Raw genomic sequence first — 13,545 nt, 5'->3', positions numbered from 1 at the left:
GAAGAATCTCTAGCTCAACTAACACATAAATGTCATGGAGCTCAGGAAATCCATTGATACCAGCCTTTCATCAAGGCGGTCATTATCAGCTTATAAGAAGTAACTGTCTTACATGGTGAAATAATGGATGTACTGATGAAACAAAGGAGTAAGACAGTTTTTGAAAAGGCTTTATGATTCCTGTTACTTGAGAAACATTTTCCTGGACTAATAAAAAAAAAAATTTTTTTTTTTTATTAGACCTTGTAGAGTATTTCCCTCAGCACCCAGAACGTCCAAACCACTGAAGATAAACAGCATGGAGATTGAAAAGACCTGGCTGTTGCCTAATTACCTGGAAATGATTGTTGCTGGAAAAGATTTTAGCTGTGAGGGCAGCAATGGTTGGTGTGGCTGAATTAGAAATTCTTATTTCCCATCACAGTCTCCTCTTTTTGTTCCCTAGGTCTTCTTGGTATTATTATAAGGTTCAAATTTAGTTCTTCCTTCTTAAGATTAGTTGCCTGTTAGTAAGGCAAGCATCCTGCTTACTTATCAAGTAATTTCTGACAATTACGAAGGACCTGTTTTCATGGTAAACAGGTAAACAATGAAGAAGAGTCACTCATTTGCCGCTGTCATGTAGGCTGTGATCTAATGGAGCCCCCTAGTGGTCAACAAGACTCACTCCATTTGGATTTCCCCATGTCATTTATTAAAAAGACGCAGACTGTCGTTTGACTCTGTTCTCCACAAAATGTCTGCTATATGGAAAACATTAGCCTGTGCTTTAAGGATCTGCTTACCCAGAATCTCTTTCAGCTAATTTGAGAGGCCAATTTTTTAAATTTCAAATCCTGGAAGTACTGTGAGGAGCAGGAGCCAGGATGGATATTAGAGGTTTTGGCATAGATAGTTGCAGTGACATTGCTGGTTTTTGAGCAGCATGAAAAATGGCTGTCACTCATAACCAGGGAGAGGCTGGGCTAGTGGGAGACAAAGCAGGGCACAGCTAAAGGAGATGTTAGCATCTTCTTGCTAGAAGGCAACTGGGGGGAAAGGTAGTGTGTGGGAAGCCCAGGAGAATTGCAGCTTGACTACACTTTTACAATAATAATAAGGGGACTTATATTGACCTGAGCGCTATTAGCTAAATTCAAAAAAGCTACTGTTAAAAAAAAAAAAAAATGACTGTAGAAGTTGGTTTGCTGTCCAACATACTGAGTGAAAGATATAAACTTAGATGATTTTTTCCCTTTTCTCTTTTGCCAAAAATCAGACATCCTTGGAGTTATTATGATTATGAATATTTAAAGATGATCAAATTGATCCTGAAAGAGGAACTAGTCAAAATATGCTGTTCCCGCACCTTCACGATACCATCGAATGTACCACGCGGCTGTAGGATTCAGCTGTCAGCCCTCTGCTAATCATTTCCTACTGGTGCACATTAAGCTCCTTGCATATTTTGTCAGTGGTAACATATTTAATGTAATTTTTAAAACAAAAAGCCAAATAACAGCAACAACAACACATTACCTGTACTCCAGTGCACAAAATTTCCTCCTGAGACACATAAACGGAATGTTTCTGAGACTGAGCCAAATGCAATGGTCTACAAAATGTGGGTATTATTTCTGTGGTTAATTTGAGTGGTGTCCATGAATAGGAGCGAATTCTAGCACCTATCATCCCTGAAAAAATATGTCATTGTTAAATTAGCATTCTCTCATGACTGGCATGCAATGAAAAGGACTGTAAAAAAGAGCTCTTAGAAGGGCCTTTATCACCCTAACATAGCTACGTCTATTCCCTTCTCTCTCCACATCCTTAATGAGCTAAATGCAATACATTGTATGGTGTTCTCACTGTTGAGAGAGAAGAGAAAGTCACACTTGGAATTTTAAAGATATTTGCTCTCATCTTACTCCCTGAGGGGAAACCCTGGTGGCGTAGTGGTTAAGTGCTACGGCTGCTAACCAAAGGGTCGGCAGTTCGAATTCTCCAGGCGCTCCTTGGAAACTCTATGGGACAGTTCTACTCTGTCCTATTGGGTCACTATGAGTCAGAATCGACTCCACCACACTGGGTTTGGTTTTTTGGTTTACTCCCTGAGTGGAAAGCTGTGTCTATTGTAAATCTTTGGGTTCCATCCAACAAGCTGGAGTGAAGTACCTTGTACCAGGTGATTATCATAGGATGTTTACTGCCCAGCCTCATGGTACCACCACGTTTTAAAGCAGCACGTGGGGTAAGGACACAGCCTGCCCAAGGGCACACCAGGGCAAGGAGGGGCCAGGCGAGGGCAGGGCAGCCAAAAGGAAAGGGCTCTGAGGGTGCCTGAATAAGAGCAGGGCAGAGGAGGGGAGAGGAGAGGAGGGAGGCAGTGGGAGCCCCACCTACAGAATGCTTGAGACACTCTGGAAGGCAAAGACATGATAGGCTGTAGTTTAAGGAATCCTGGAACTCAGGCATCCTCCAGCCACTGGGGGCCCATCTGAGTCCCTGGAGAGAGCCAGTCCATCAATGAGCAGGCTGAGCTAGCGTGAGACAAAGCTGGGCTTGGCAGGGCATAGCTAAAAAATGAATAGTTTACACCTTTTCAGCTTGAGGTTTTGCTCTAAGGCCACCACTAATCAGTTGGAACTGTTGCTTGAATGTCTTAGCTCCTTACGTAAGATGACCTGAACAAGAGGTAAAGCCTGCTTTCCTCTCTCTTCCCTAGTTTCCCTTTCCTGTCTCTCCTCCTCCTCCTCCTCCTTCTTCCCTCCTTTTCAGGCACCACTCCACCCCCTCCCTTTTCCTTCCCCTTCCACATTTTTTTTAATAAAAGGATGGAGGCAGGTTGAACATGGGATGATTATATAGAATTTGGTGACTCTCTTACAGGAACAGAGCCCTGGTGGTACAGTGGTTAAGAGCTATGGCTGTGAACCAAAAGCTCAGAAGTTCAAGTCTACTAGCTGCTCCTTGGAAACCCTACAGGGCAGTTCTACTCTTTCCTATAGGGTCAACATGAGTTGGAATTGACTCGACGACAATGAATTTTTTTTTTTTTTTGGTTCTTAGAGAAACAAAAAGTGTAGCTGAAAAGTTGGGAGAGATTATCAGTCCTGTACAAGGAGATTAGGATCATGTCAGGACCCAATTTAAGAAAACCTCTCCAATACAGGAAACAGCAAAGGAAGGTGAGGACCAAAAGTTCCCTGGTTGGAGGAAAGGGGAAGATAGTAAACATTCCAGCACGCTGTGCCCAGAAGCTATCATGAACTGGAAACCTGAAATATCTGTCAGCAACAATTGAAAACCACTCATTTGGAGCCCAAGTAAATTTTGCACTGGAGAGATACATAATACTGATCTGTTAAAAGAATGTTCATTATTTTCTTTTTCAGTAATTAATGGTCACACACTGTGTTTGCGGCTATTACTAGAAATTGCAGACAACCCAGAAGTGGTTGATGTGAAAGATGCCAAAGGACAGTAAGTGTTCTCCCACGTGGACTTGGGTTGACATTTCAAAAACAACAGATAATTGGTTAATTTGCTAAACAGCTGGGAGGCCTCACTGCTGTGTTCTAGATTGAGGGTATATCCACTACCACCATCACCAGTTGACATCGAGTCCATTCTGACTCATGGGGATCCCAGGAGTAGTGCTCCATAGGATTTTCAATGGCTGATTTCTTGTAAGGAGACCACCAGGTCTTTCTGGATGGACTTCAAGCTCCGACCTTACTCTTAGCAACTGAGTGCATTAACCATTTGCATCACCCAAGGACTGCTGAGGGTATCTACGTGGGTGAAACTCATGAGTGAGGACCCTAGAATAATAAGTTGGCTATGTGCTAGAGTATAAAAAAAGCTAGAGTATATATCTAAGAAAATCATGGTGTATGTGTGTGCGTGCACACACAGGTGCTCACACACTGCTGCACGTCATATCTTTTTTTTTTTTTTTTTACAGTGACTTGTGCATATCTTGATGAAAAAGAGCCACGTTTTCATAGCTATGGCCTTGTATCTTGGCCCTCTTTTATATTCCCTTCCTTGTTCCCTATTACTACTTGTTTTACCGTCCTCAGAATCTGCTACATTCCCATTTTTTTTATTTAGTAATTAATTTTAATAGAAAAGACTTCAATAGGTTACCTTCAACATAAAAATCCTTCATATTTTTATCCTTGCTTGAGTTTTTTTTTCCCCAAAATTCTTCCATCTTTTGGCCCATTTCCCACCCAATCATTTCTCACAATTAAGAAATGCTGAGCAGAAATGCACTGGTGACTCACCCCAGGTGTAAGGTGTATGAGTTAGTGTCTGAGTCAGAGCCCCACCTCCTCTGTCTCAACACACACACACACCACTCCCTAGCCAATTGCTACCTAGCTACACAGCTCTGAAAATGATAGGATTAACATGAACATTTTTCTAATGAACCTGCCCTTGCTCTACCCTATTGAACAGTCCACCATTCCACATGGCCATTAGATACCAGAGGTAGATGGCTGGTTCCATATAGCATGTACCACATTGGAAACACTCAGAAAATATTAAGTTGTCAAGATTAAAAAAAAAAAAAAAATCCTCCCACTGGAACTGATTATTTTTTATCTCCTTTTTGAAAACCTAACTTACCTCTCTTCCTAGAACCCCACTGATGCTTGCAGTAGCGTATGGCCACATTGATGCTGTTTCGTTGTTACTTGAAAAGGAAGCAAAAGTAGATGCTGTTGATATCATGGGATGCACAGCTTTACACAGAGGGGTATGTACCTCCTCCTCAGCTTTGGTCAAGCAACTTTGCAGTGAGCTTGCTTCCTTTTTTTTCTTTCAATATGAATTTTTAGTAAAAAAAGATTGTTTCCTACACTATCAAATTAGCCCCAGTCAGTCAAAAAGAAATTACAAAATCTTTTGCAAAGGTAAAATATGACAGCTGCTCTCAGATCCTACTCTTGAGATTTCATGTTAGATTGTAATGATACGTGAACACCTACTGTTGGTGGAATTGGTTCTGCTTTCTGATTACAAAATACATTTACATCACACAAAAATTGCAAAATATAAAAAGGCACAGAGAAGAAAATCACAATGGCCAGTAATCCTACCTCCTGGAGAGAACCACTTTTAGGCATATGTATTTCCAATCTTTTTTCTGTTATAGATTTTCTTTTAATAAAAAAGAAAAGTACTGAAAACACTATTTTGGAACCACTTTTTTCTCTTCGTATATGATGGACCTTTTTTCCATGTCACTAAGTATTTTTCTGCATGTTGTGTAACAACCCAGTGGCACCCGGACCAAGGTCAGCCATGTCTCCAAGAGACCAAAGAAAAACTCTGGAAGCAGCGATCATGACATATGGTTTATTTGGGAGCTTACTTACGGGACAGTTGGTTCATGGCAACAGCTGGACCAATTCAGCGCTTCACAACCACCTAGCAGGGGACAAAGCTTATATACCATTCCATCTGGGGACAAAGGCTTATTGTTTATCCTCCCAAGTCCTGGGCAGCCAGCATTCCCAGGGACTTCACATCCAGGCCCAGATGTTTTTTTTCTTGTTGCTAAGGTGTTCCTTGCCTTTGGCCTTGGCCTTGGCCACTGGCCCAGGGTTGCCACTCCCGGCCTTGTACCATATCCTGAGTTCACCCCCAGCATGCTTTGGGGAAGGGCAAAGCTAATTCCATTAGGAGGAGATGCAGATAGCTAAATAGCATTACCTGCACCACACCATCATTTTAAACGCTCCATTGTGTGCATGTGCTATAATTTATTTCAGTGATTTCCAGTTTTGAATAGTGATACAGTTTGTAATTGTTCTTTCTTACAAATGATGCTGAAATATGTATCCCTGTGGACAGTTCTTTGCACACACCTGTTGAACTGTTTTTTTAAAACATGGCAAATAAACTAAATGAACCAAAAAGCAGAAATAATAAAATCACTATTTTTGGATAGTGTCCAGCATCCTGACAATTGAAAAAAAAGAGGAACACTAAGTGGTCAATGTCATAAGTATGGTTCGAATTTCTTGGGCACTGCCTGTGGGCCATACTGCAGGTTGGAAGCCTTTACATCAACAACTCGTGAGGTCATTATTACTATTCCATTTACAGGTGAATGAAGTGAGGCACAGACAGGCAGAATGACTTGTCCAAGGTTTATAAGGGGGGATCCTGGATTTAATTCACATCTTCTTGTTTCTAAAGCCAATATATCCAACTATGTCATGATACTTTTCTTGGTTATGTTTGGAGAGTCAAGAAAAGTTTCCAAAATGGTAGTGTTCATGGGCATTCCCTTTATGGATCTTGTAGGGATTGTCCTGCCTCTCTTCTCTAAAGTAGGCAGAGCCTGCTTTTCTTAAGCCCAGGTCTATGTCTGCTTACTGTTAGTCAGCCTCACTTAGGGGATAACCTCACTTTCTGAGTTTCCTGCTTATTTGAGGACTGTTTTGAGTTTTTAATTGCTATTCATCAGATTATGACGGGACATGAGGAATGTGTGCAAATGCTGCTGGAACAAGAAGTGTCAATTCTCTGTAAAGATTGCAGAGGGAGGACGCCCCTGCACTACGCAGCCGCTCGTGGCCACGCCACGTGGCTCAGTGAGCTGCTCCAGATGGCGCTTTCCGAAGAGGACTGTTCCTTCCAAGATAATCAAGGCTACACCCCACTGCACTGGGCTTGTTACAATGGTGAGTTCTTGGTCATTTGACTGATTCCACTAGATTTTCCTTCAGTGGCACCACAGAGATCCGTATCATATCTGATCAGATGTGTGATCTCAGTGGCGATGAGGAAATAGCCTGATGCTGTAAACCATAGGTTCCAATCTTTTTACACCCAAGACACCTTTTTCTTTTTTTTTTTAGTTTTCCCTCATGGCCACTGTTTTAAAAGATACCTTAATTGAGTAAAAACTCACTTTCCAGTTTTTGTTATTCAGTAAACATAACGCCTATTCAGAACTTTTAATTAACTGAAATAACCAATTTTAATCAGAGCTTCTGATCTACATGAAATTGCCAGGGATGATCCCACATGGAATTATAATAATACAGCATATATGTGTGTGTGTGTATAATGTAATAGCCTGTTACAATTGATTACTAGTAAATACATGATTTGCCTTTTGGTATTCCTTTTTTTGCCTCATATTTCCCATTTATTTTGTTGTACTTGTTATTTGGGAGTTTTAAAACAATTATTTCACTTCTTTCAGTAGAAAAAGAAATGCATGTTAATTGTGATAATTCAAAAATACTGAAGCATGTAAAGTAATAAAAATTAAGTCGCCATCTTCAATCTCTCTTTCTGATGTAATTTGGTGTATATCTTTCATACTTTTTTCTTTACAAATATATGTACATCTAGTTTTTGAAACTAAAAGTATAAAATATTATCCTGTAATGATATAACTTTGATTTAACTATAGCTTTTTTGTTGTTGTTTATTTATGTTAAGTAAATAATCCTTACAAGTCAACATGTATATAGATTGGTCTTTTTAATAGTTGTATATTATCATACATACATATATCAGACTATATTCCACCAGATCCCAATTTATGGACTTTCAGATTCTTTTCAGAATGTTTTCTGTTACAATGTTGCAGTGTGTGTCTGTTCATATTATGGTGCTTTCAATTCTGTCATATAAGTTCCTAGAAGTAAAATAATTGAAGGGCATATGCAATACATGTGCAATTTTAATTTTAATAAATTGTACCATATTACTTTGCAAAAAGGATAAAGTAATTTATTACTCCACCAAATGTGTATATAAAAGTTATTATTTTCCCATACCTTTGTCAGCCCAAGATAGTATCAACTTTATTTTTGTCAATTTGAAGGGGAAGAAAAAAAGGTTATCTCATTGTTTTAATTTGCATTTCCCTGTCTAATAGTATATTTATTGGTTATTTGCATTTTCTCTTGTGGAAATTACCTTTTCCATCCATTGCTCATTTTTTTCTGTTGTTTATCATTTCTCATATTTTTGTGGGGAGCATTCTGTCTTGGAGATAAGAATCTTTTGTGTATTATGTGTGCTGCAGATGTTTTCTCTGTCTCAGTCAGTCTACCATTTGTCTTTGTTCCTTGTTTGTGATGTCTTTTTCCATGTGGAGATTTTGAACTTTCATGTAGTTGAATCTGTCAGATTTTTCTTTTATGATATCTAGGTTTCCATTTCTTGCTTAAGAAAGCCTCCCACTCCAAAGATTGTATGGATATTTTCCCATATATTTCTTAGTCTGCTTTTGTAATTTTATTTTTACCTTTTCAATTCTTTTGTTAAATTTTTAAATTTAGAAACTATGATTGTTAGTTCCAGAAAGGGTTTTTGTGTGCTTAATTATATCAATTTAAGACATCTCATTGTTTTCATTATAGTCCTTTTTTTTTCTGTTGGTACTGCCTCAATAAGAGCTAGATTTTCTACTTAATCAACTTGGTTTCTCTCCTTTCCTGCCATCAGAGGATTGTGATTTTTCTTTACCTATGTATGGGTTGTTGTTAGGTGCCATCGAGTCAATTTTCAACTCCTAACAACCCCATGTGACAGAGTAGAACTGCCCCATAGGGTTTTCTAAGCTGAAATCTTTATGGAAACAGATCACCAGGTCTTTCTCCCGTGGAGTTGCTGGGTGGGTTTGAACTGCCAAACTTTTAGTTAGCAGCTGAGTGCTTAACCGTTGCACCACCTGGGCTCCTAGAACTCCCAATCCCCGTTTTGGTCAAGCTGTGAGATCTGTCTGGCAGTGGAGAACCTACAGGAGTGAAAAGATGCAGCGAGTGTTTGTTATAATGGCAGGTGGTAAACCTGCCACAGCTGGTATTCTCTGCACCTGGGGGGAGTTGGGAACACAGCCATCTCTCTGTTCTTAGGCCTAACCAGGTGCTAGCAGGTAAGGAAGAGAAGTCCTCTCCCATCTCCTCAGAATTCCCTTCACTGGGCATTTGGAAATAGTGAAAGTAGCTCAGGGATCCTCAGTTCTACCTACATACAGAGCTTTAGGCTGGGATTCATATAGTCCACAAGGAATGGTATGTGAGGATGCTGCGCTAAATTAGGTTCTGTGGGGGATTCTAGTCATACTATTAGGGAGATTGAAGTGTCTGGGACCATGTGAGTGAGGAGTGGAGGTAGTTGGAAAGCTAAACCATATAACTTGTCTGAAATTAGGAGTGCTTTATATGAATCGACTCAACGGCACTGGGTTTGTTTTTTTGGTTTTTTTTTGGTTTTATATGCATTGCTTCATATGCCTTTTAATCCTCCTAAGGAAATTTCACCTTTTCTTTTTTAGTGCACGAATTTTTACTTAAAATTTCCAATCGGCATCATTCTCAGATAGATCACAAGGGAACTTTTACTAATTTAGCACTGAGCTCAGCCAAAAAGAGGTCCTGGGACAACAACCTATATTCCAAAGCCAATTAGCAATGCTTTTCTGCCTTAAAATTGTACATCACTTCACAAACCACGTTTCATTCTTCTACCAAGTAAAGCTCTCATCATCTTGTAGAATAGGTAGGACAAGTATTCCTAGTTCCATTTTGATATGGGAAACCAAGTCTCAGAGATCTCAAGTAAGTTGCCCAAGTCCACATAACAAGTAGAGTGACAGAGCTAGGACCTTAACTCAAAATCAGGTGATTTGGAAACTACCTGTCATTTTATTGACAATAACTCCTCAGATCCATTCATCCATTCCTGGAAAAAATACCGATTTGGTGCCTATGATGTGCCAAGCACTGTTCTTGGGCCATTTAAAACATTTATACAATATTTTATAATCAAAACCCTTTTATATGCATTATCTCAAATACTGTTTTTCTATCGATTACATCTTCTCCTCTACACTTAAAAAAAAAAAAAAAAACCCATTGCTGTCGATTCAATTCAGGACAGAGTAGAACTGCCCCTTAGGGCTTCCAAGGTTCTAAGTCTTTACAAAGCAGGCTGCCACGGAGCAGCTGTTGATTTAAAACTACAGACCTTTTGGTTAGTAGGTGAGCACTTAATCACTGCACCACGAGGACTCCTCCTCTATACTAGGGTGCATAATTATAAGTAAACCTGTTTGTATAGGTGAAAATACATTTCCTAGCGTAAATGTGGGAAAACTGAGGCATGCCTATGTTAGGCACTTTTATCTACTAAAGAGTTGAGAGTAACAAAGAATCTATGCTGCTTGCAAATGAGGCCTCTTTTCTGTCTCTCTCCAGCAGACCATATGGCCTTCAGTCTTTCATTTGTTCATTATGTCTCAGTGTATCTGTGAGCCTAAAAAAAACCCCAGTTAATAACATTTTGGCATTTTATGAGTTTTAGTCAATGGAGAATGAACATTCAGCCAATTCAGGAAAATTCATAAGCCAGAATTTATTACTTAATGAAAAGAAAATAGATTGGGTTGAGCAAAGTTTCTTTCTTAGAAACTCCCTAAATTCTTTTGATTCCTTGCAGGTAATGAAAACTGTCTAGAGGTACTTTTGGAGCAAAAATGTTTTCGCAAGTTTATCGGTAATCCCTTTACTCCGTTGCACTGTGCGGTGTAAGTAGAAATGCTGGAAGTTAATGGTGCTGCTTGAATTCTTTTAACTATACATGGAGAAATTGCCTTTTAGAGAAAGAAAAAGCATTTCGATTTCAGATAAGACCAATATATTCCATTTTTGCTGCTCAAGACAGATAGCTCTGATAGCAAAGTGTGGTCCCTAATGTTAATGATTTTCCAGGAGCTTTTTTTTTTTTTTTAAGGGAAGTGCCACAGCTCCGAGCTGGCTCACACACCTGCATAGGGAGGCTTTGTGAAGGGGTGAACTGGGAGGCACATTACCCAAATGTGAAAAGCTCTTGTTCAGATGTAACTCACATTTGTCTGCCCGATTCTAAAAATAAGTCAGATTAGGAACAATATGCCTATGGATGATCTGAAAGACATTTTTATGCCAGGAAGACATTCCATGTATTGTAATTCTCCATTCTTCATACTTTGTAAATGTTTCTTGGTAAATGTAATTTTTGCTCTAGCCTCATAACATGGGCCATTGTTAGTGTGCTCTGCGGGTGAAGTTGCTGCTTATAAAGACAGCCCAGTGACTTTACCTCAGACTTCCATGGTCAGCATGGGGAGCATGGTCACATGGGGCCTGTGGTCAGCCTGGAGGCTCAAGTTCATCTAAGGGTCCGCAGTCAGCCTGGGGGCCCGAGACCCAGGGGTACTTTATCTTTACTCTGTCTCAGGGCTTCACATGAAGCTGGATTATTTGATTGGAAAGATATTGGAGGCATAAATTGGATCAAAAAGAAGGGATAAGTGATAAAGATTAGGTGTGATTTAAATCTGAAGGAACCATGGCTTTCGTATTCCCAAAACACCGAACATGGTGCCTTGCATAAGTGCTATGCAGTAAACTCCTACCTGGGTCTCTAAAAAAGTGCTAGGGGTTACAGAGTGTTTGCCACTGAATAAATAGACCACAGATGTTATGCATCAGATTTTTTAAAATGTATCAGATTGTTAAATACACAGTGCATGGGAAGATGGGGTAGGAGAGGATATATAAATTTTTAACAAGAATGAGATTTTTTAATTTAAAATCCATTTTCATTTTAGAATAAATGATCATGAGAGCTGTGCCTCACTGCTGCTTGGGGCCATAGATTCCAGTATTGTCAGTTGTAGAGATGATAAAGGAAGGTAAGTGAATCTGAGATAGCATGCCTTTTTCCTGACAAATGGTAGTCTCTGCTTTGTGGTTGCAGACTAGCCAAACATCTAATATTTTTTAATTGAAAAAGTAACATGTAAGTATGGCTTTTAAAAATGAAATATAACAAAGGGCATAAAATTATAGGAAATTTCCCTTTTAGCCCAGAAGCCCTAGCTTTTTCCCCAGAGAATGCCACTGGGAACTCTTTTTTCCAGATTGTTTTATTCTCCCAAATATTTTCCATATATCTCTACAAACATATATAAGTATATATGCATGTACAATGGCAATGCTCTGCTTTTAGTATATCTTAGAGGTCTTTTCATGTCAAAACACGTAGATTTACAGCATTCTTTTTAAAACCGTATTATTCCATTGAATGGATATACTACAATTTGTTCAGCCTTCCTTTTATTAAAGAATATTTAGGTTGTTTCTAATACTTGTCTATCACAAACAGTGGTGCAGTAAACATTCTCATATGTGTGTCTGTACACATGATCAAGTGTAACTGGGAGATAGAGTCTTAGAAGAGAAATTACCACTTACCAGTTGCCATCAAATCGATTCTGATCCATGGAAACCCATATGTGTCAGAGTAGAACTGTGCTCCAGAGTAATTTCAATGGCTGCTTTTTCAGAAGTAGACTGCCAGGCCTTCCTTCCAAGGCACTTCTGGGTTAACTCAAACCTCCAACCTTTTGGCTAACAGTCAAGTGCATTCATTGTTTGCAGCCCCCAGGGATTCCGGAAGTGAAATTCCTTGGTCAAAAGGTCAGTAGTTTTTAATTTTGACAGATAATGCCAAATTGTCCCCTCAAAGAAATTAAACATCTACATTAGATGATATGGGCTTTGGTTTTTTTTAGCATGTAAACAGCCAATTATCTATAAATTAAAGGTTTACTTCTGAAAGTATCTTCGAATAGAAGGTATCAAAGATAAGAGTGGAGTCACTGGTAATTCAGGATTAAAGGGTTATCCTGATGACAATACTTTGAAGGAAAGGGTTCAGTGTATGCATATTAAGAAGGGCAAAGATGGAGGAAGAAAAAAGGACAAGGACACAATGTTATAGGTGACAAGTAGGGTAGAAAAAGAAATCTAAAAAACGGTTAGATGCAGATAGAAAATGTTGAAATGTTGGACTATAGAAACAATTAAAAAGAATTGGGGAAAAACCCAAAATGGTTAGTAGAAATGGTAAAGGAGCCCCAGTGGTGCAGTGGTTAAGCACTTGACTGCTCATGAAGGGTTGGGAATTCGAACCCACCAGCTGCTCCATGGGAGAGAGGTGTGGCAGTCTGCTTCTGTAAAGCCCATGAGGCAGTTTTACTCTGTCCTATAAGGTCGCTATGAGGAGGAATACACTTGATGGCAATGGGTTTGTTCTTTTTTTTTTTGGTTAGAGATGATAAGGAGTCCCTGGATGATATAAACATTTAATGCTATTGGCTGTTAGCCAAAAGGTTGGAGGTTCATGTCCACCCAGAGGGATGTTGGAAGAAAGGCCTGGTGATCTGCTTCCAAAAAATCAGCCATTGAAAGCTATGGAGCACAGTTCTACTCTGACACACATGGTGTCACCATGAGTCCAAATCAACTGGACAGCAACTAGTTTTAATAATGGTAAATTCATTATCAGGGCCACCAATACAGGCCCCAAATCTAGGGGGCACCATTTACAGAGAGGATACCTCATTGTCCACCCTGTGTGAACGTTAGAGAGATTTTGACCATCATCTCTGTAAAGTGAGCAGTTTTAAATCCTTAAGGCAACACCCTGCCCTTGTATCTGAAAGAAAGTGCTTTATGTTTAAAGGAAACTAAAACC

At 39.4% G+C, this 13,545-nt stretch overlaps 1 protein-coding gene across 4 annotated transcripts in view; it reads left to right on the top strand.

The window, feature by feature from the left end:
* The window catches only part of ANKRD44 (ankyrin repeat domain 44), a 381,499-nt gene that overhangs the window by 355,992 nt on the left and 11,962 nt on the right, over positions 1 to 13,545 (top strand). For all 4 annotated transcript variants that reach the window (XM_049888893.1, XM_049888894.1, XM_049888892.1 and 1 more), the window contains exons 19-23: positions 3,375 to 3,462; positions 4,630 to 4,747; positions 6,467 to 6,683; positions 10,462 to 10,549; positions 11,615 to 11,698. In XM_049888893.1, the coding sequence (XP_049744850.1) occupies positions 3,375 to 3,462; positions 4,630 to 4,747; positions 6,467 to 6,683; positions 10,462 to 10,549; positions 11,615 to 11,698 (595 nt within the window). The remainder of the gene's footprint in view (positions 1 to 3,374; positions 3,463 to 4,629; positions 4,748 to 6,466; positions 6,684 to 10,461; positions 10,550 to 11,614; positions 11,699 to 13,545) is intronic.

The sequence above is a fragment of the Elephas maximus genome, chromosome 6 (assembly GCF_024166365.1).
Source record: "Elephas maximus indicus isolate mEleMax1 chromosome 6, mEleMax1 primary haplotype, whole genome shotgun sequence".
Lineage (NCBI taxonomy): Eukaryota > Metazoa > Chordata > Mammalia > Proboscidea > Elephantidae > Elephas > Elephas maximus.
Note: the sequence above shows the minus strand (reverse complement) of the source record. Positions and strands in the feature narration are given on the sequence as shown.